Source organism: Spodoptera frugiperda, chromosome 21 (genome assembly GCF_023101765.2).
Source record: "Spodoptera frugiperda isolate SF20-4 chromosome 21, AGI-APGP_CSIRO_Sfru_2.0, whole genome shotgun sequence".
Lineage (NCBI taxonomy): Eukaryota > Metazoa > Arthropoda > Insecta > Lepidoptera > Noctuidae > Spodoptera > Spodoptera frugiperda.
In genome coordinates this window covers 7,308,030-7,329,397 of record NC_064232.1, presented here as the reverse complement: position 1 = coordinate 7,329,397, position 21,368 = coordinate 7,308,030, and the positions used below count along the sequence as shown (strand labels likewise).

The 21,368-nt window shown below is 41.2% G+C and overlaps 1 protein-coding gene across 1 annotated transcript; it reads left to right on the top strand.

Annotated features, from left to right (window-relative positions):
- The first annotated feature begins 5,078 nt into the window (after nucleotides 1-5,078).
- Nucleotides 5,079-20,290, top strand: LOC118280346 (ets DNA-binding protein pokkuri). Its single transcript, XM_035600329.2, has 4 exons — nucleotides 5,079-5,290; nucleotides 18,380-18,492; nucleotides 19,304-19,458; nucleotides 20,210-20,290. The coding sequence occupies exons 2-4, from the start codon at nucleotides 18,396-18,398 to the stop codon at nucleotides 20,276-20,278; spliced, it is 321 nt and encodes a 106-aa protein (XP_035456222.1). The 5' UTR covers nucleotides 5,079-5,290; nucleotides 18,380-18,395; the 3' UTR covers nucleotides 20,279-20,290.
- Nucleotides 20,291-21,368: the final 1,078 nt, after the last annotated feature.

Sequence of the window (21,368 nt, the reverse complement as noted above, 5' to 3'; positions counted from 1 at the left end):
CAGCATTTAATATACGGAACCCATATTCAATTTACAACTCACACTTAACACAAATAAATGTTTACTTAGGATCGAGTATTCAAACATACAGGAAGGAAGTCCCAGGTAAACCAATTCAATACACGACTGAGGTAAAATATTCAATAGCTCTTATTACACCGAACATAAGGTCTAATTTTGCACTTAAAGATGTAACAGGTGACTTGTTTGAGGTAAAATTATGGCTTTTATTGATATTGCAATAAGGTTCTATTTCCCACCAAACAATGCTGCTACCGTTTTAAGTAAAAAGATAATGTAGCTCTTATTAGTATGGAAATAAGGTCTATTTTCCTACATAAAAATGTGGCTACCGTGTAAAATATGTCAGTTTTGTTTATAATCACGTATTTTATGCAACAAAGGGTCGGTAGAACTCTTTGTAGTAATAAGATATTTATATTGAAATCAAAAAGTCACGTATAATATGAAAAAAAGTGTTTAAAGAAAAAAACAAGTGTGGATTCGCCATGCTTCGGCACTGCTGGACCGGCTCGACCGGAGTGATACCACGGCGTTACAGAAAACCGACGTGAAACAACGCTTGCGTTGTGAGTGAGGTTACCGGAGGCCCAATTAACTCCCTTCCCAATCTTCCCAACCCCCGATTCCCCAACAACCCTTATATTCCTAACCCTCAAAAGGCCGGCAACGCACTTGTAACGCCTCTGGTGTTTCAGGTGGACACCCGAACTAGATCGTAAGCAATCGCCGCCACCCCGGGGCTCCGGCTCGAAAAGCAGGAGAAGGAACAGGGTGGTGTTTAGTCAGTAAGAGTCTGACACTCCTCTTGCCTCTCCCAGGGCGGGAGAAGTCATTGGAATTTCCACCTTTAAAAAAATGTCCATGGGCTAGTAATCCTGTCTAAGTCTGCTCGTTTAACGGTTTTACCAAAAAAGGAAGTGCTGATTCAGCCGTAACTTCTTAAGTTTCATTCACAGATCAGAGTGCTATTTAGTTACTTAAAATCAAAATTCTCAAATTAATCTACCGAAAAGTATTCCACTTTATAATAATGCTATATCCATTTCGAACGTAAACCCCGTTACACGGCAGCCGCACTTCGATTCGACACGACTAACACATGGCATCAATTTGATCCTGCATGCGTTGATATCGCCAGGTGCATAGTTTTTACGAGTTAAGCAAGAAATAGACAGGTGCCCAACACGAGCTGAGTCATCCAATATGTCGCGTGTACTGCCTACCTTTTTCATGGAAAATGTGGGAGAGCCATGCTTCGGCACTGCTGGGCCGGCTCGACCGGAGTGATTCCACGGCCGAGCAGAAAACCGACGTGAAACAACGCTTGCGTTGTTTCGTTGTGTGAGTGAGGTTACCGGAGGCCCAATTCCTCCCTTCCCAATCTTCCCAATCCCCGATTCCCAAACAACAACCCTTAAATTCCTAACCCCCAAAAACACACTTGTAACGCCTCTGGTGTTTCAAGTGTCCATGGGCGGCGGCGATTGCTTACCATCAGGTGATAATTCTGCGCGTTTGGAAAAAAAAATGGAATAGGTGGCAAACGAGCAGACGAGTCACCTGATGGTAAGCGTTCAGCGCCGCCCATGGACACCCGCAACACCAGAGGAGTCACAGGTGCATTGCCGGCCTTTAAAAAACGAGTACGCTCTTTTCTTGAAGGTTTGAAGGCCGTATCCTAATGTAAATCGACCCAGAGCTGCGGACTAACAGGTTTACCGGGGCTCCGGGTCGAAAAGCAGGAGTAGGAACGGGATGGTGCTTAGTCAGTTAGAGTCTGACACTCCCTCTCGCCTCACCCAAGGTGGGAGAAGTCATTGAATGATTTTCCCCCATTTGCAAAAAAAATCCACTGTAAAGTAGCTTAGCACATCTCTGGTGGAAAAGCGCGTTTACTGTAGCATTCAATTGGCATACATTGACTAATTCGTCACGCCACCCATTTCCGAAAAAACCTTTATCTGTCTGACAAATATGATTAAACAAAAAGCAGGAAGGAAGTACCTTAAGGAAGCTATAAAAACTATGTTTTTATAACGCAACGCAACATCACGCCTTTTATCCCCGAAGGGGTAGGCAGAGAAGCACATTACGGCACGTAATGCCGCTATACAATGTACAACCACTTTTCACCATTATTTTCTGGTATAAGTCCCATGTAATAGGGGGTGAGCCTATTGCCAAATACTGGGCACAATTCCAGACTCCGTGCTACTACTAAGAAATTTTCGAAAAACCGAAAAAAGCCCAGTAATACTTTGCCCGACCCGGGAATCGAACCTCTTGCCCGGCAGTCGCACTTGCGACCACTCGACCAACGAGGCAGTCCTTTATCTCTGAGACAATCGAAAAAACCCTTTATTTGTGAGACAAATATCATTAAACAAAAAGCAGGAAGGAAGCGTTGTACCTTAAGGAAGCTATAAAAACATAGTTTTTATATGATTTAACAAAAGGTGCAACTAAGGATATATTTTAAAATATTGTTTGGACTATGGACATCCGTCCGTTCGTCTCTCGCCTCGGTTTCCGGACAGACAGACTGACGGGCGTTTCTTTTTATTATAGTTTTGGGATTTATTATGTAATTGTGGCGACCTGGTGTCTCGGTGTGGTGTGCAAGATGGTTCTTTTTAAGTTTTGTAACTAGTAATCGAAAGTCCCAACCGCATTCAGACACATTTAATGATTACTTTCTTTAAGGGTGTAAAATCATCCAATGATTTTTCTCGCCAGGGCGAGGCAAGAGGGTGTGTCAGACTCTTACTGACTAAAAACCACCCCGTTCCTACTCCTGCATAAAGCCGGAGCCCCGGTAAACCCGCTAGGTAGTCCGCAGCTCCGGATGTGGCTGTGGATACGGCTTCCACTAATCATATTCATTGGTACACATAGCTTAGCACTGGTGGAAACGGACTTAGCTAAGTTATGTTTTTTATATGGAAAGATGCGTGCTATGGATGGCTTTATGTCTACCATCTACTTATACATCGGATACTGCGCAACTCCCTCGAGGTGCGAGATTTATTTACCAGAGATGTACTATGTAGTTATGCTACGAAGATGTAATAGCTAAGCTGTAAAACTATGTGACCGTTTCCACTGATACTAAGCTATGTAGCTGTGCGAGGGAGATACGCAGCTCGAGTATGCGATGTATCGATAGTGGGGAAGCCATCCATAGCACACATCCATAGCACGCATCTACAGCACGCATCCATAGCACGCATCTTTCCATATAAAACACATAGCTTAGTTGAGTCCGTTACCACCAATGAATAGATATGATTGGTGCAAGCCAATCGCATCCACAGCAATGTTGCATACGGTTTTGTTTATTAGCTTGCCCCATTTGTTTGTTTGTGTCAATTTAGTAATCTAATCCGGCTACGCTAGCTTCTAACTAGTCAAGTCTAATAACCCTCCTTCTGGCGCAGTCGGGTTACTTTTTTACAAATTTTATTGGATATCGTTCTACTACTTATGACGTTCGAGTCTGGACAGTGATTGCTTACCATCAGATGATCCATCGGCTATTTTACCGGCTTATACCATAAAAAATCAATTTCATTTCCTAAAATCACAAATCCGTTACCTTACCATAAGTGTAAGACCATTTTATACCATGTTTTATGCAAATAAATATATTATTATTATTATTATGTTTGTTCTTTACATAATCACGGGACCACAGGGTCCCGGACCTTTGGAAGGCGTACGAGGGGCCGAAGCCAACTCGCAGAGGCCCGTTGAACAATTTTAATCTAAATGTAATGGGACATCAGCCGACGATTATCCCTGTATGCACTATGGAAGTACACCAAAGGACAATCCCCGGTTGATGCAGGACTATTGCGAGATATGGTAAAAGGAAATGATAGGGATATGGGTGTGGGTGGCTGTGGAATAGTTAACCGGTTAACTATGGGGACTATGGCCCCTGCCCCTGACCAATATTGAAAAATACGGATAAACAGGCAGGGGGTGACTCGCAAACTCAATAGTGGGCCCCCAGAAACGGCCGCTAGCATGTAGCGACAAGGGAAGCAACATCCGTTGAGCTGCTTGAGGAAGGGGGCATCCCACGGCTATCAGAGCAATCCCGGAAGTACGGTCAAGACCCCTACCAGCATCTTACTGGGATACGTCCTTCCCCCAAGTGGAGCTGAAGGCAACTCCACTCTTGCGAATCTCCACTCAAACCAGCCGATTAAGGCAAGAGTGAGGTAGGAGAGGCCACTCCGGGTAGTCACGAGTACTAACCGGAGTTAAGAAGTAGGGCCTCTCCCGGGAGTCAGGTCCGTGGGGTCGCCACTGCCCAACAGCTCGCCACAAGCTGCCTTGCGGACGTTATTATTATTATTATTATAGTGGCCACTTAACCACCACCTAATCCCAACCTATAATCACGACTAATTTAATAGAGTCCCTTAAAAACAGGGAACTCACATAATTATCGTTTAAATCATAAAAAAGGTCGTTTAAAATTGCGCGCGCCATCCGGTGTTGTTCGCTTCGACGAAATTATATTCGCGCGGGAAACCAAAAATAGCGGCAGCGTCGGAAACTCGCGTCCCTAATTATTAGTAAGTCAGCCATTTTGTTATAAACGACGAAAATAATTTAAAGCAAAATCAACTTTAACTTCAACAAAATAGGGTAGGTAATTAGTTTCATTTCACGTGTGAGTTACGTCGTTTTAAAATTCACGCTTTATGCGGAAACGATTAGTTTCGGAGGCACATGCTGACAGGCAGGATGTGAAGAATTCATTATCGATTTTTAAAAGCTAAACCTTTTGTCTCTTTCACTCTATGTAGATTAGCTAAAGCGAGAAAGAGAAAGAACATTCGATACGGCGGCTGCGGCGCATGCTTGCAAATAACAATTGGTGTTTAAAACGTCATAACTACACATTACTTTCAAAGGAAATTCAACCCTATCGTTAACAAAATAGAGTTGAAAATCAATTGTGGATAAGTTGTATGTTAGATTTTTGTAATCAAATGTTTGCGTCAGACATCTGCATTCATTCATTTTGTTGGCAGAATGAACCACGGCAAATCATTCAGTGACCGGCTTCGGTCGCGAGCGCTTGCGTGCTAAACAAAATAAAATTTAAAGACATTTTTACGAAACTTTTATTGAAATTATAGTGTTTTCTACATTTGGTGTTAAACTGTATTATATTTGAAGTGAAATTGTTGTGTTTGAAATTGATTACGTGTGAAAAGGATTGCTTCCATCTTGATTTTTACAGTTAGTGGTGAGTTTGTATTTTTTTTTTCTTATGAAAACTAGCAAACCCGGCGAACTCCGTTTCGCCATCAATGATTTTCCCTGTTTTTTTCATGAATCTTTTCCTGAATTTTCTTTGCTATAAACCTCACGGATCCCGAGACCTTTGCAACGAATGCAAAACCGTGGAAATCGGTTCGTGCGTTCTGGAGTTATAGCGTCAGGAAGGAAAAGTCGACTTATTTTTATATTATAGATTAAAGAATATTAGACAGTTAAATAGTTCTAGCTAAATCCTTTTTTTAACTAACTCATTAATGTAAATTACTGGACGAATTTTGATTTACACCTCATTTAGAGTAACTAATAAGAAAACATTTATTCGTTTTAACAGTTCACACACAAAAAGGTATGCGAAAATTAAAAATGTAAAACACATATGCGATAAAAATAATTCCATCATTGTTTTAATTTAAATGCATATATGAAATACAAAATATAATTACTTACTTATCTATGTTTTTATTAAAACTATTTGATCAAAAACAAAAAAATATAATGAAATAAGGTGGATTCGAGGTGATTTTTAGTCAGCAAGAGTTTGACAGTCTGACACATTGATCTTTCTCTCCTCGCCCAAGGCGGGATAAGTCATCAGATGATTTTCCCCCCTTAAAAAAAATATAGTGAACAGTTAATATTTTACACAAATCGAACATCAAACTCGATATGATGACACCTGCTACTACCTAATCGATCAAAAATGCACCCATCACTTCCTTTAATCGATTAGATAAATAAAATACCTTTGCACCTATCTATTTCATTTGTTTTTTTTTTTATTATATTAAAATATCTGTTTATTGACTTTCAAGTGTTGCAAGTTGCAACCTTAATTGCCTATTAATAGAACTGGATTTTTATTTCTCAATAACTAATTGTTAGTCTTTTTTTGATGGGGGAAATATCATCTGCCTTCTCCTGCCTTAGGCGAGCGGGCGTGTCAGACTCTTACTGACTAAACCAACTTTTAATTTAGCCATTCTTTAATAATATCGCTAATCTGGTCGCTATTTATCCGTCTAAGTCGCCCTCTAGTCAAAAATGTCACATAAATTTATTAAAATAATAATATACATCTTATAATCCATTAATTAAATAAAAATAATACATTATTAAGTTTTAAAACAACACAACACAAGGCACAAACCGCATTATACCTACCTACATTTGCCTCGAAAAAAAAAACGCAAAGATTCCCGCCATTGTCTTTGACATTATAATATTCACAGAGGAAGTAGGAAATCGCGGGAAAGTTCCCCCGTAATGGCGGCAAGATAGTAACAATGGCGTAATTAGTTAAAATTACTGATATTTACGTCCGATACGAGATTAGAAAGTCGGATAATGATGGTATTTTGTTCTGTGTAGTTGCTTGTTAGGTTTTTATCGCGGTTTAGTTAGCTAGCGTGCGGATAAGACGACCTGCTTCCTGATGATTGTTAAGACTCTAGTCATCAGCAGCCTGTGATCGTCCACTGCTGGACATAGGCCTCTCCAATGACACGCCACTGAGCTCGATCTTCAGCTCTACGCATCCAACCAATACCTTGGCCACTCGTCAAGTCGTCACTCTTCGTAGCTGGAGTTAGGCAAGACTTTGACAACGGTAGTAGCTCTGATAAACCTGAACCTTTTATACTGCAATCTCTCTAGCAAGAAGGTTATGGGCAAACCCCATCTTATGTAGAGGAGACTCATAGTACAGCAGTGGACTGTCTCTGTTGATATGGATATTTAATTTTAATATCTACAATAACCACAATTTCTTAATATTTCGTCACAAATCAATAATCTTTAGTTACGTTAAATTAATTTAATATAAAAAATTTCACAACACATCATTGCCAAGTCACGCCAATATTGCCAATTCATGCCAATATTGCCAATTTATCTTATGAAATGAAATGCAACAGTTTGCAAATATGTTGCATGGACAATTTAACCAATGAATAGAGTTTGTATAATGTCGTTATGTTGGCTAATTTTCGCGAAATTTTTTGCCATGTCCAAAGTATTGCCTAGGTATCTTAAATGTTACGGTTGATTGGCTCGCTGGTGAAATGGTTTCAAGCACTACTGTCGAGTGAAGGGTCTTGGTCTCAATCTTTTAGTTTCTAGGTCAGGTACTTTTTTGTAGCGACTAGTGATCTGGAAGTCATTGGGGGAGGCCTATGTTCAGCATTGTACGTCTTATGGCTGATATGAGGATGATGATTCCAATTTACTCTGGCTGAATTAGGAATTTAGCAATAATTAGCTCAAAAACGACTGGATAAAGTTCAAAATCTCCTTGGCAGCCAGATTAGAGGTTGCTGTTTAAAAGGTTCAGGTTTATGAAAAGGGCTCTGCTAACCAACTCTTGGGACAGCTACTGGTAAGGGTTTTTTTGAGGGTGATAATCGTCCAATGTAACGCAAAGGTACCGGTTACCGACCGGCCTCCTCTATCCGACCATTTTAGTTTATTTACGCTAATATGTGTATTTATCGCGCGAAAGTCTTGAAATACGCCTTATTCAATACATTAATTCATCATTCACCTTCAGTCAAAACTAGGGTTTGTGGGGTTAACGCACATTCCGACTGTCCTGCGAAATATAAAAAAGGTGCAGTTTGCGTAAATTTTCATGCGAAAAAAACATAAATCAGTGAAATAAAAGATCTCGATTTTGACGATGATCACTCGGGTAAACTAAGAATGTATTTACTTTATGTGATTTATTGGTTCATTGAGTCCTTATAATTTCAATATGCATACAGAAATTCCATGTTTTTATAGATTTATCGATAAATTAATGTTGGACGGAATAAGGACCCCTACAAAATGACGACATACCGAATACCGACCAAATTGGTCGGTAAACGGAATTTTAAGGTTAATGAATGACACTAATTTTCTGTAACGTGGGTTGTTTTGGGAGTGTTTTGTGATTAGTTTCTTATTCTTAAAGTTATCCTTAGATAATAGACCGGTATCCGACCTATGCTAACTATAATGGATTTTTTGTAATTTACGTTTCAAATTAACATATTTCCGATTTATTTACGATTCCTTCACTAAGACTTGCTAGAAGTAAACCTTTATATTTTATGTTTATTTCGAAGAATTTTATGAATACGATATTGTTACAACTTAATAAGTAATAGTAGAGTAGAAAGTAACTAAAAAAAAATGGTATAAATTTCGGTTTAGACGTTTTATTATACAAATACAGGATTGGTCGTAGTCTGGATACGATTTGTTTCCCTGTCCCTTGTTCCGACTAACTAATGGAATATAGGTTTTGGTGTTTTTTTTAAATTACATGATAAGCACATCATCGGTAAGTCATCAGGATGAACGACAAAAACATTAGTAATAGGTATAGTACTTGTACGTAATACCTACGACATATAATGTTCCGAAAATAACTACGGAGGTTTATTGTACCTACAACCTACAAGTAGTAAAGTAAATAAAATAAGTACCTACCATAATGTACGATACATAGTATGTAATGTATAGGTAGGTACATACAAAAGTTTAGTCACGAATTTACCTAATTACGTATCGTAATAATAGGTATCTACCTATAGGTACTTAAAGACCATTCGCATTAAACCAATACGAACAATTTCTTTATTAGGCATAATAAATTAAGATCGACATGGTGTTGGTAAATCTTATGCTGAAGTACTAGGAAACTTAATTAAAAAATAAGTAACTACCTACACGGTAGGTTGAAAAGTAGGCGTCACATTGTATGTTCTCTGCTTACATCTCCAAGTGTTAAAAAACGTAATGTTTTATTAAATTTTAAAATTCATAATCGTAATTTCAGTATCGAATCCAAAAAGAATGCGTGAATAGTTTTAGAAAGATTGTTGTTTTACGAATTTCTACTCTACTGCTAAGATATAGAGTTGATTTTACAATGTGCGTTTGGGTCGGTCGGAATTAGGTTCCTGAGGAGTCGGTATCACGGACATCTGTCGGCAGTCGGTCGGTATACGGGGACTTTAGTATTTTTCCAAGCGTAAGAGTTTAAATCGAAATATAGGTACAAAATAGTCGTTAAAGGGCAAAATAATGAACATATTTCTCATTCATAGTTAATATACTTTCGGAAAAGCATTTTTTATTATCATCATCATCATCAGCCTATAGCAGTCCACTGCTGGACATAGGCCTCCCCAATTGTTCGCCACTTTGCTCTATCACTAGCGACTCGCATCCAGCTCCTGCCAGCCATCCTGCGCAGATCGTCACTCCACCTCGCCTGGGGGCGTCCTACACTACGTTTACCGAGACGCGGTCTCCACTCCAGGACTCGCTTACCCCAACGGTTGTCGGTCCTGCGGCTAATATGGCCGGCCCACTGCCACTTCAGCTTGCTGATCCGGTGGGCTATGTCGATCACCTTGGTTCTCTGCCGAATCACTTCGTTTCGAATGCGATTTCGGAGAGAGACACCGAGCATAGCCCTTTCCATAGCCCGCTGAGCGACTTTGAGTTTGTGGACCAGTCTAGCCGTAAGTGTCCACGTTTCGGCACCGTATGTCATTACGGGTAGGACGCACTGGTTAAAGACTTTCGTCTTTAGGCACTGTGGGATTGACGATGAGAAGACTCGACGGAGTTTTCCGAAAGCTGCCCAACCCAACTGAATTCTCCTATTCACCTCATCCTCAAAGTTGTTTCTACCTAACTGCAACGTTTGCCCGAGGTAGACATATTTTTGAACAACTTCGAGGACGGCTCCGTGAATCGCAATCGGTTCCGGTAGAACATGTTCATTGAACATGACCTTGGTTTTGTCCAAGTTCATCCGTAGGCCGATGCGTGCAGAGGAGTCAGCCAGGTCGTTCAGCATCCCTTGTAGGTCCTGCAGCGTTTCTGCCATTATGACGATATCATCTGCGAATCGCAAGTGAGAGATGTGTTCGCCATTGATATTGATGCCACGTCCTTTCCAGTGCAGCGTCTTGAACATATCCTCCATTGCATTAGTGAACAGTTTCGGGGATATGACGTCCCCTTGTCTCACTCCTCGATGCAATGGTATGAGACGTGTTTGCTGATTCTGTACTTGGACGGACATAGTGGCGGCTTCGTAAAGACATCTCATCACTTGGATGTATCGCCAATCAACCTGGCATCGCTGCAAGGACTCCAGGACAGACCAGATTTCTATCGAGTCAAAGGCCTTCTCATAGTCCACAAATGCTAGGCACAGGGGCTGATTATACTCTTCGGTTTTCTGTATAATCTGCCGCACTGTGTGGATGTGGTCTATGGTGCCGTATCCGCTCCGAAATCCAGCCTGTTCCGGTGGTTGGAATTCGTCGAGTCTTCGCGCAAGACGGTTCGTGATCACTCTTGAGAACAGCTTATAGACGTGGCTTAGAAGCGAAATGGGTCGATAGTTCTTCAAAAGGCTTTTGTCCCCTTTCTTGAAGAACAAGACGACCACACTTCTGCTCCACGCCTCTGGAGTTCTCCCTTCAAATAGGACAGCGTTAAAAAGCTTTTGGAGCTCCCTCAGTACGGGTTTGCCTCCAGCCTTTAGCAACTCTGTGGTAACGCCGTCCTCTCCAGGGGCTTTTCCATTTTTGAGCTGCCCAAGAGCAATCTCGACTTCGCCAATGCTGACTTCTGGCAGGTCTTCAGTGAAATGGCGCGTTAATGTAGCTCTAGAGTCCTCATTTTCGGGATCAGGGCGAGATGCATGCGAAGCGTATAACCGGCTATAGAAGTCCTCTATTTCCGAAAGAACCGCCGGCTTAGAGGCAACAACTTCTCCAGTTGCTGTGGTCAGTTTCGTCAGGTGGCTTCTGCCGAGAGATTGTACGAACACCTTAGACCCCCGATTCTGCTCGATGGCTTTTTCAATAGAAGCGGTATTAGAGCACCGGAGGTCGTGCCGCACGCGTTTGTTCAGTGCTCGTTTTCCTGACGAAGTGACGGGTGGGTTTTCACGTCGTTTCCTCATCAGCCCCAGGGTCTCCTCGGAAAGTTTAGACTTCCTGCCCTTACGTCGCATGTTACAGAATCTCGTACCTTCGTCCCTGAGGACTCGAACTACATTTTCTAGGTTCTGGTTAACGTCCGTTGTGGTTTCCAAGGCAGCAAATCGGTTTTCCAGATTAAGCTGGAACGTTTCAGATCCAGTGATGGTTTGGAGCATAGTAGGTCGGAGCCTGGACTTCATCAAACGGACACGTTCGGCTTTAAAGTCGATATTCAGAGTGCCTCGGACAAGTCTGTGATCACTGCCGGTGTTAAACCTGTTGATCACGGAGACATCTCTGAATATGTATCGCCTGTCCGCTATGATGAAGTCGATCTCATTTTTTGTCATAGTGTCGGGGCTCCGCCAGGTCCACTTCCTTTGGGGCTGCTTTTTGAAAAACGAGTTCATCAAGAACAGCCCCTCTCGTTCGAGGAAGTTGACCAGCATCCGCCCCCTATGGTTTCTGACTCCAAAACCATGGGATCCTACTACCGATTCACTGCAATTCTGTACTCCCACTTTAGCGTTAAAGTCTCCCATGACAACATTGTAGTGGGCCTTAGTAGTGAAGTGGAGGGCCCTCGATATGTCATCGAACATTTCCTCCACCTCATCATCTGAATGTGCCGAGGTCGGTGCGTACACTTGCACCACCTTAAGGCTGTACCTCTCGGTGAGCTTGATAATGAGGTACGCTACCCTGCTCGACACACTAGACATTTCCACAACGCTATCAGAGAGAGACTTATTGACCAGAAACCCAACGCCACCTTGGGATTGTTGGTCTCCCTCTCGGAAGTACATTAGGTGGCCGGACTCTAGGGTTACGGTGTCCTCCCCCTCTCTTCGGACTTCGCTTAACCCCAGAACGTGCCACCTAATCTTCCCAAGCTCCACCTCCAGTTGCGCCAGATGCGAGTCAAGCCGTAGTGTGCGTCCGTTGTACGTCGCCAGGGTCAATTTGTTTTGGTGGCCTCCCATAACCCGGGGATTCTTCGCACCCCCTGCCCCGCCGCTACCATGACCGCCACCGTGGCCAGGCCTAGCGGGGCCGCCGGGAACTAGGGGCCGCGGCCTTGTTCTCTTAAACATTGGAGGAGTTGCCCGTAATCGCCACGCTGGGCAGGCGGGTTGGCGATCGCAGGGCGTAAACTTCTCGCACCAGTGATGCTGCTGCCCGTCACTGGCCTGTAATTTAGTTTACGCCTTAGTAGTGATGGTTATCCCGCCATCAGTCGGTCGCCAGAGCCTCGTTCGCTAATCGGCAGGATGCACCACGGGCAGGTGAGGTTGGCATTTGGGCAAAATGGTGGTAGTTCACCCCTTACACCCCTTACTTTTTTATTATACGATCTTGAATATTTTGTTTATCTTTTGGAGGATTTTGTTCGCCGCGCCGATCACCGGTCGGTATTCGGTGCATTTGCGTTATCTCCCGCCATAGGCGAGGCGAGAGGAAGTGTCAGACTCTTATTGACTAATAACCATCCCGTTCCTACTCCTGCTTTTTGGGCCGGAGCCCCGGTAACCCGCTAGATAGTCCGCAGCTCCGGAGGGGTATAAATATAATCTACTATAATGCAAGGGAAGGAAATAGTCAATCAAAACATAACTAACAGCAACGCCAACGTTCCTCCTTTTATCCCCGAAGGGGTAGGCAGAGGTGCACATTACGGCACGCAATGCCGCTATACAATGTACACCTACTTTTCACCATTTGTGTTACAAGTCCCATGTAATAGGGGGTGAGCCTATTGTCATATACTAAGCTCTATTCCAAACTCCGGGCTACAACTGAGAATTTTTCATAAAAGTCTAGTAATACTTTGCCTCTGACTGGAGAGATCTCTTGTCCGGCAGTCGCACTTGCGCCCACTCGACCAACGAGGCAGTCATAACTAACAATAGTGCCATAATCAGTACTATTCAGTAGTCAGTAACCCAGAAGTGATGTTCACTAGATGCGGACATTGGCAAGGAATGTTGCGACCCGCGGACCGTGAACGAGAAAGAAAGTTGGTTGTTTGTATTATTTTGCATGATTTTATTATTCATTTACTGTTTGTTAGTTTGTGATTGTATGTAAAGTCTGTGGTATTACGTTAGTGTTAGCACTGGGCAGCAGGTTTAAGGATCGATATGTGGGTCAAAGATGTGTATATGTGATATTTTGTAATTCGTTTAATTTAATTTCAATGATCATTGTGAAAAGTTCGTGAAAGCACTGTTCGATATATTATATGTATAGTTTCAAAGTTAATAAAATAAACGAAATATTTTATTTCATTTGTATAAAAATAGACGTCAAATACTGAAAGTATTACCCACAGAACAGAGAATCTTCTCTATTCTATGGTAACTATTACCAATTGCAGGAGTAAAGCATTCTTTGTAACTAATCAAAAACAATACTTTTTTTCAAAATGTGTAAAACGATAAGATTTTCGTAGTTCCTCTAAATTGATAAAATTATTGTGACGTCAAATTTCTTAACTTCCCTACTTATTTATTTTTAATAAATTAACAATAAAAGTTAAAATTATTAGTTTTGAATATACCTAGTAGTAATGTGTTAAACACTGGAAACAATTATTCATTTTACACTGCGGAAACTACCCACTCGGCCGGCTTACACTCGGCGCGTGTACGATTGCAATCCGACACCTAACAGCCGGCAGCGACAGCTGTGCGGCCCGTTTCCGATACTGCACACATGTACCGCGCCGGAGGTAGCACATGATACATTCAACACCGTTTTTTTGTGTTGTTACGAGTACAGTTTATAATACTGTTAAAACAAATAACGTTATTACTGTTAGGCCCGAAGGGGTAGGCAGAGGTGCAGATTACGGCACGTAATACCGCTGTACAATGTACACACACTTTTCACATTTTATGTTATAAGTCCCATGTAATAGGGGGTGAGTCTATTGCCATATACTAGATACATTTCCAGTAACTACTAAGGATTTTTTGGTAGCACTGAGAAATTTTCAACAAACCGAAATGATCCAGCAATTCTTTGCCCGACGCGGGAATCGAACCCGAAACCCCTTGCCCGGTTGTCGCACTTGCAACCACATCTCGCAAGAGGCCAATGAGGCAGGCCCGCTCTGCTCAAAGCAGGAGTAGGAACGGGGTGGTGTTTAGTCAGTAAGAGTCTGACACTCCCTCTCGCCTCTGCTAGGCCGGGAGAGATATTAGACTATTTGCCCTCTTCAAAAAATGAGTCCTATTGACCTAGTCGACACATACCCTTGCATGTGGCGGGCCCACTACTAATGGCTGATCCGGAGCTGCGGACTACCTAGCTGGTTTACCGAGGCCCCTGCTCGAAAGGCAGGAAAAGAAACGGGGTGGTATTAAGTCAGTAAGAATCTGACACTCCCTCTCGCCTCTCCCAAGGCGGGAGAAGTAATTAGATGATATTCCCTCACATATGCTTCTGAACAAACCAGTGACGTTACACATGAAACAATTGACAAAGAACGAGTAGCAACACACAGTAAAACATTGAATGAGTCAGTACAGCAAGCTATGCTGACTCAGTCATGAATATGACGTCACTAGCTACTTCCGCGCGGTTTCACCCGCTCTGCTTGGTTCCTATTGGTCATAGCGTGATGTTTTATAGCCTATAGCCTTCCTCGATATATGCACTATTCAACACAAAAATAATTATTCAAATCGGACCAGTAGTTCCGGAGATTAGCGCGTTCAAACAAACAAACTCTTCAGCTTTATAATATTAGTGTAGAAGTGTAGATAGTGTAGATTACTCAGTAATGAACCAATCAGTACCCTTAGTATGAGTTTGCTTTACGTTGAACGAGATCGAAACGAGAGCGCGTTCGGAGCTTTGATTGGTTAGTTCATTGGAGCCGGCCAATCAGCGCTAAATGCGATCACATTTCCATCTCGTTATACATAAAACAAACCTGTGCTAAGCCCTCTGATTGGCTGGCGAATGAACCAATCAATCACAGAGCCGAACGCGCTCTCGTTTCGATTAGTTACATACTTTAAACGTAAAGCAAACTTATACTAAGGGTACTAATTGATTACAGGCTTCTGCCATTGGTTGTGGTTGCTGAGATAAAACGTAGCCCATGTGCATTTGTTGACCTATATATTCAAACCGATGATATATTTGTGGCAAGGTTAAAAGTTAAATCATTTGATTCAATGAGATTAGATGATAATAAAAAAATATATGTTCCGTAGTAGGCGCTACAAATATTTTTTGTTACAGCAATAAATAAAACGATCTTAATTCTGAGAAATTTTCGAAAAGCCCTGAAAAAATTTGCCGGACCCGGTAATTAAACCCCTTGTCACAGCGACCATTCGATCGAAATATTTATTGTTACAGCAATAAATGAAACGATCTTAAGTCAAAATCTCTGTATCCAATTACCCCCTTCCCAATCTTCGCAATCCCCGATTCCCCAACAACCCTTAAATTCCTAACCCCCAAAAGGTCGGCAACGCACTTGTAACGCCTCTGGTGTTTCGGGTGTCTATGGGCGGCGGCGATTGCTTAACGCATCAGAGCAGACAAATCACCTGATGGTAATCAGGTCAATCCGTCTCATCGTTTACCGGCTTATTCCATACAAAAAATCTAACTATTTAAGTTTACGGAACCTCAATACAATCAATCGTTACATAATTTTCAATGTGCTCATTGCAAAGTGTAGATTTCTATGGAAAAGAACGAGCAAGAAACTGCAATTTTCCGAACCACATAACTATTTCATCTACCCAAAGTATCAAATAAGCTCTAAAAATAAACTAAAATCTAAAAATACCGACGACACACAACAACAACACATCTGTCCAACACCAATTGCATAATTAAGGGCGTATAATAAATAAATAAATAACATTTTTTTTCCACAAAACTCCGCCATGTTACCGGAAGCGCGCGCGCCACCATCTTCCCGCCAAACGGACGGACGCGCTATAATCGAAATCGACACTTCCGCCCGTTTCAAAAAAGGAACGCATTGTCGGTTTTTTTTTTATTATCCGCTGGCAAAGATATTACGTTTGTCTGCCTTGTTGCATCCTCTTTTTTGAATGGCCCTCTTTATTTTATTAATGGTAGCCAATTATGTTCGTTTGTGTGTTGCTATATCCGAAACTGATTGACTGATTTGGATGGTTTAATTGATTCGGAATGAGGTTTGAATATTTATTTGGTTTTGTTTGTTAAATTAATTTATTATTGTTTAATTATATTGTTTATTCTTTTGAATTGATGTTTGTTGGGTGTGTAGTGTAGTGATGTTTCGGGTTTGATTAAGATTGAAGCATGTTTTGGTAAAAAATATTGATTTTGAAATTTCTAATTATTGGTTTGGCATTGGTTTTACCATAGTTACGATAATCTTTTAACTAAGTTATATATGTACTTTCTAAGATTATTTTAGACACCACTGACAAACGGTGAAGGAAAACATCGTGAGGAAACCTGGGCTTATAATTTCTAATTATAAGTTTGAAATCGACAACCCGCATTGAGCAAGCGTGGTTATTAATGTTCAAACCTTCTCCGTGTGAGGAGAGGCCTTTGGTCAGCAGTGGACACGTATATGCTGTTGATCCGTGCAGCCAGGGAATGGAACACTCTGCCGGCTTCTATTTTTCCTAAGAAATACAACCCGGGTCTTTTCAAGGTCAGAGTGAATAGGTACTTTCTAAGTCTGTGTGCTCCATCCTCGGCCACATCTTCGCTTCGCCGTCCTGGCAGTAAGCGGGTTGGTGGCCAAACGCAGACTTATCAACGTTAAAAAAACAATTATCCATTTTAAACTAATAGTTAATATCAATTTAAACTAAACACAAAAAATATAATAAAAATAACGACAATTGGTCAATTTTGACAAAAGCCTATCCCAACCGGATATAGCACAAAAATCGGGAAATCCCCCACAATAGGCTGAACGGAACAAAACCTATTCAAGAAACGGATATGCCGCCATTTTGCCACCGGAAGCGGATGTGGACTGTAATAGCTATAAATGGTGACATTTTCGTGTTACGTGATTATGAGCATGTGGTTAGGTTTGTGAAGTATAGCTGGTATAGGTATTTTATTGTATTTATGAATTTTTTTGATGAAGGGTGCATGTTAAGTGCACCCTTGCAACGTCACGCCTTTTCATCCTCGAAGGGGTAGCCCGAAGGGGTACTTTTCACCATTTGTGTTATAAGTTCCTTGTAATTTGATGGGGGTGAACCTATTGCCATATACTGGGCACAAAAACCCAGTAAAACTTTGCCCGACCCGCGAATCAAACCGAGACCCCTTGCCCGGCAGCCGCACTTGCTCATCGACCAACGAGTCACTTGTATTACCAAACTCTACGTTAAACTAGTTACTGCCTGCGACTTCGCCCACATTCCCGTGGGATAAAAAGTGCCTGATCTCTCAAGTCAGCTCATACCTCCCTGTATACAAAATCCGTTCAGTAGTTTCAGCGTAATTGACGGTTGGTTTTTAGTTAGTAAGAGTCTGACACTCCGTCTCGCTTAAGGCGGGAGAAGTCATTGGATGATTTTCCCCCATCGAAACAAACGAACTTTCACATTTATAATATTAGTGTGATTAATGTGATTGAAACTATTGAAAGAAATATCATTTCAGATTTCCATTACATGACTAATGTAGGAAAAATGCAATAATATAATTATGTCACAATGGCAGTGCTTTACAAACATAACGACCGATCGGTATTCTCAATAGCCTAGAAGGCATAAACATTGAATCTAAACCAGAGGCGGATTTAACTTAGCGAGCGCCCATTTAACATAAAAAAAATTAATAACTTAAAACTAATTCATCAGCCAACCATCTTCTCACAAAACCTTAAACATTCACGACAGAAATCCTTCCATCTCGCTGCGAAAAAAAACCACATGGAGGCTACGCTTATATGCCTATTTTACCCCGCCCCCACTCTATGGGTAGTTGGCGCCCCTCTATAACTTGGCGCCCTAGGCCTAAGAAATAAATACGACTCTGATCTAAACCATACATTATCTCTTTAATTCCAGAATACAACCAGTAACAATGCCTACACAAGCTCGCTGCGACCGGGTGCCTCCTCCTCATGCCAAATGGGACGCTCTGGACCTGAGGGTGCTGCAGGAAGATGATCTACCACTTGGTAAGTGTCATAAAAGTCATAAACCTTACATCGAAATGGACTGTCATTAGCGGTATTTCCAAACGGAGTCTTCACGGACACAATTCCAGACTCCGTGCTATGAGAAATATTCGCGAAAATGCTTAGTAATACTTTGTTCTACCTACAATCAAACTTCAGACCCGTTTGCTTAGCTTGACGTGCTTCGCTTCAAGCTTCCTTGTGCGAACTGCTAGGGAGTGGAACTCCTTGCCGGAGTCTGTGTTTCCTGATGGGTATAACCTGGGTATCTTCAAAGCCCGAGTGAATAGGTTGCTTATGGGCAGACGTGCTCCATCGTAGGCCGCATCATCACTTACCATCAGGCGAGATAGCGGCCAAACGTCGACCCATCAAGCGTAAAAAAGAGCCATCAAGAAATTGCGTATTTCTTCTTAAAAGGCCGATATCACACTAGTAACTCCTCTAGTGTGACGGGTGTCCATGAAAGCCTAGGAGCCATTGGTTACTTACCATCAAGCAACCACGCTGTGTTCGTAAATAACTAAACCACTTTAAAAAGTCAAAATAAAATTGTCCGTCATACGTTGCTCGTTCCAAAGTGTACTATCGTATGGAGATGAAGGAGCAAAATCAAAGTTATAGCATTTATTTCAATTAATCCTAAATTAGGCACTTTTGAAACGTCAAATTGTCCGTCAGTCTGTCTGTCAGTGAAGCTAGGCGCTCGTTCCAAAGTGTAGATTCGTATGGAGACGAACGAGAAGAGCTCTATTTCTGTACTATTCGATTTCCTACAACCAAATCTAAAGAACCACCTTCTCATCACCAGATCCTCGCTCCTGGGGCCGCGCGGAGGTCGGCACGTGGGTGTCGCGACGTGGCGGTCTACCGGAGCGGTTCCCAATGAATGGGAAGGCGCTGTGTCTCATGTCCAAGGATATGTTCGCCTCGCGAGTGCCTCATAACGGGCATGTGCTACATCAGGTTGGTTGATATATATTGTTTTATTTGAACCTGGCTTTTCCCATATTAACACATTCATTGCCACCAACACGCCCGGAGAGTCCATGTAAATTTTATTCCAGTGCCGTAGACTCGCCCAGCGAGTTCAATGTTTTTGCTCTTTCTTTACAAAATGCAAGGTGTATTTTCTGCTTAAAATAATACTGAAGACTAAAAATACCCTAATCTAAAGAATTGCATTGAGGGTGCGACTCTACGGTTCTGAAATTTTTACGTGAACTCTCTGGGAGTGTTGGTGGCACTGAATGTGTTAATTATACATAAAATATTTCAAAGAAATGTCCTCAGGAATCATTTTACCTATAAAAATTAAACAAATAATACATAAAAAGGTTTTTACGTTAAACAGTTTCAATGAGCTCCATTCTACCAATCAAACAACCTTTCGTTTTATATCCATTATGGAGATAGTTGTGGAAAGAATAGTAGATTATAATATTGTATGGTCATCAAGATTTAAGTTTACCAAATAAGCATATCAATCTGTCATCAGTAAGGAAGGTTAAATACCAACTACAAAAAACCCAAGCATACAAACGGGAGAAGTTAAATAAAAGCGTTAAAAAAACCGCATCAAAATCCGTTGCGTAGTTTTAAAGATTTAAGCGTACAAAGGGACATAGGGACAGAGAAAGCGACTTTGTTTTATACTATGTAGTGATACTGATGATTAAAATTTACTAACTAATAAATAACTTTTTCATTGTTTCAGGACTTCAGGAGAAGACTAGCGAAGGCATTAGCCCTTCAGGAACTAATAGAAAAAATCGCAACCCATTGACTGAAAATATAGCGAAAAAATACTTAAAGAAAAACTATTAGAGGCTTAAAAAGTTACTATTTTACTTCGTCATGAGCTAATGTTCACATGTAAACAGCAGCTCATGTAGTGTAGATGTCCAGTCAACAAGGATGTAGCGTGGACTGTCCAGGCGACACACGTACTTAGGTATCGTCATGAGCTAATGTTCACATTATACCTTAATTATCATTTACCCGACTATAGGGAGTTTAGTAGTCAAACTTGCTTCATCGCTTGACCAATACCAATAAAGTTATTTTGTAAATCAAATTTTATATGTGAGTATGTTTGTCACGGTTGTGCTCATAAACTGCTGAACAGATTATGATGAATTTATTAGATTGTGATGACAGCAAAGTATTGCTGTGCATTTTTGGGCTTTTCAAAAATTTCTCAGTAGTAGCACGGAGTCTGGAATTGTGCCCAGTATATGGCAATAGGCTCACCCCCTATTACATGGGACTTATAACACAAATGGTGAAAAGTGGGTGTACATTGTAAAGCGGCATTTACCCCTTCGGGGATAAAAGGCGTGACGATACATCATAATTATGACATTTTTATTCGATTCTGCTCTGTTCCTTTTTATATATTAATTGAATCCTACTTAATAATATAGGTAATATAAAACTGTTTTGACTGTTTGTTACTCTCTAACTCCTAAACGGCTGAACGTATTTTAGTGAAATTTCGCAAAAAAATAGATCATTGCATTGTTTTCATTTCTAAACTATTTTGTCGACATAATGTAAAAATCAAGTGGGTGACAGTCCACTGCTGGACTATAAATCTCCACGCTATGCAGGCGGGTTGGAGATCGCAGTATAAAAGGTTCAGGTTTATCAGAGAGCGCTGCTGCACGGTCTCTGTCTAATGTGTAGTTTCTTAGTTGGGTATATTACACCCGCGGGAAGATTAGGAGTGGTGAAAAATGTCGTCACCAGAAACCAATGTAAAAATTAATAATCAGTATTATTAAACCATTTTGTTATTAAATAAATAAATAGTTCTTATTAATAATAATAGTGTAAAATAATAAAATTGTTTGTATATTAGTTTTGTAATTCTA

Coding starts and splice junctions, on each gene's coding strand:
- LOC118280346 (XM_035600329.2), top strand. CDS start 18,396: ATGCCTACACAAGCTCGCTGCGACCGGGTGCCTCCTCCTCATGCCAAA. Junction 18,493..19,303: donor GGAAGATGATCTACCACTTG/GTAAGTGTCATA, acceptor TCTCATCACCAG/ATCCTCGCTCCTGGGGCCGC. Junction 19,459..20,209: donor ACGGGCATGTGCTACATCAG/GTTGGTTGATAT, acceptor TCATTGTTTCAG/GACTTCAGGAGAAGACTAGC.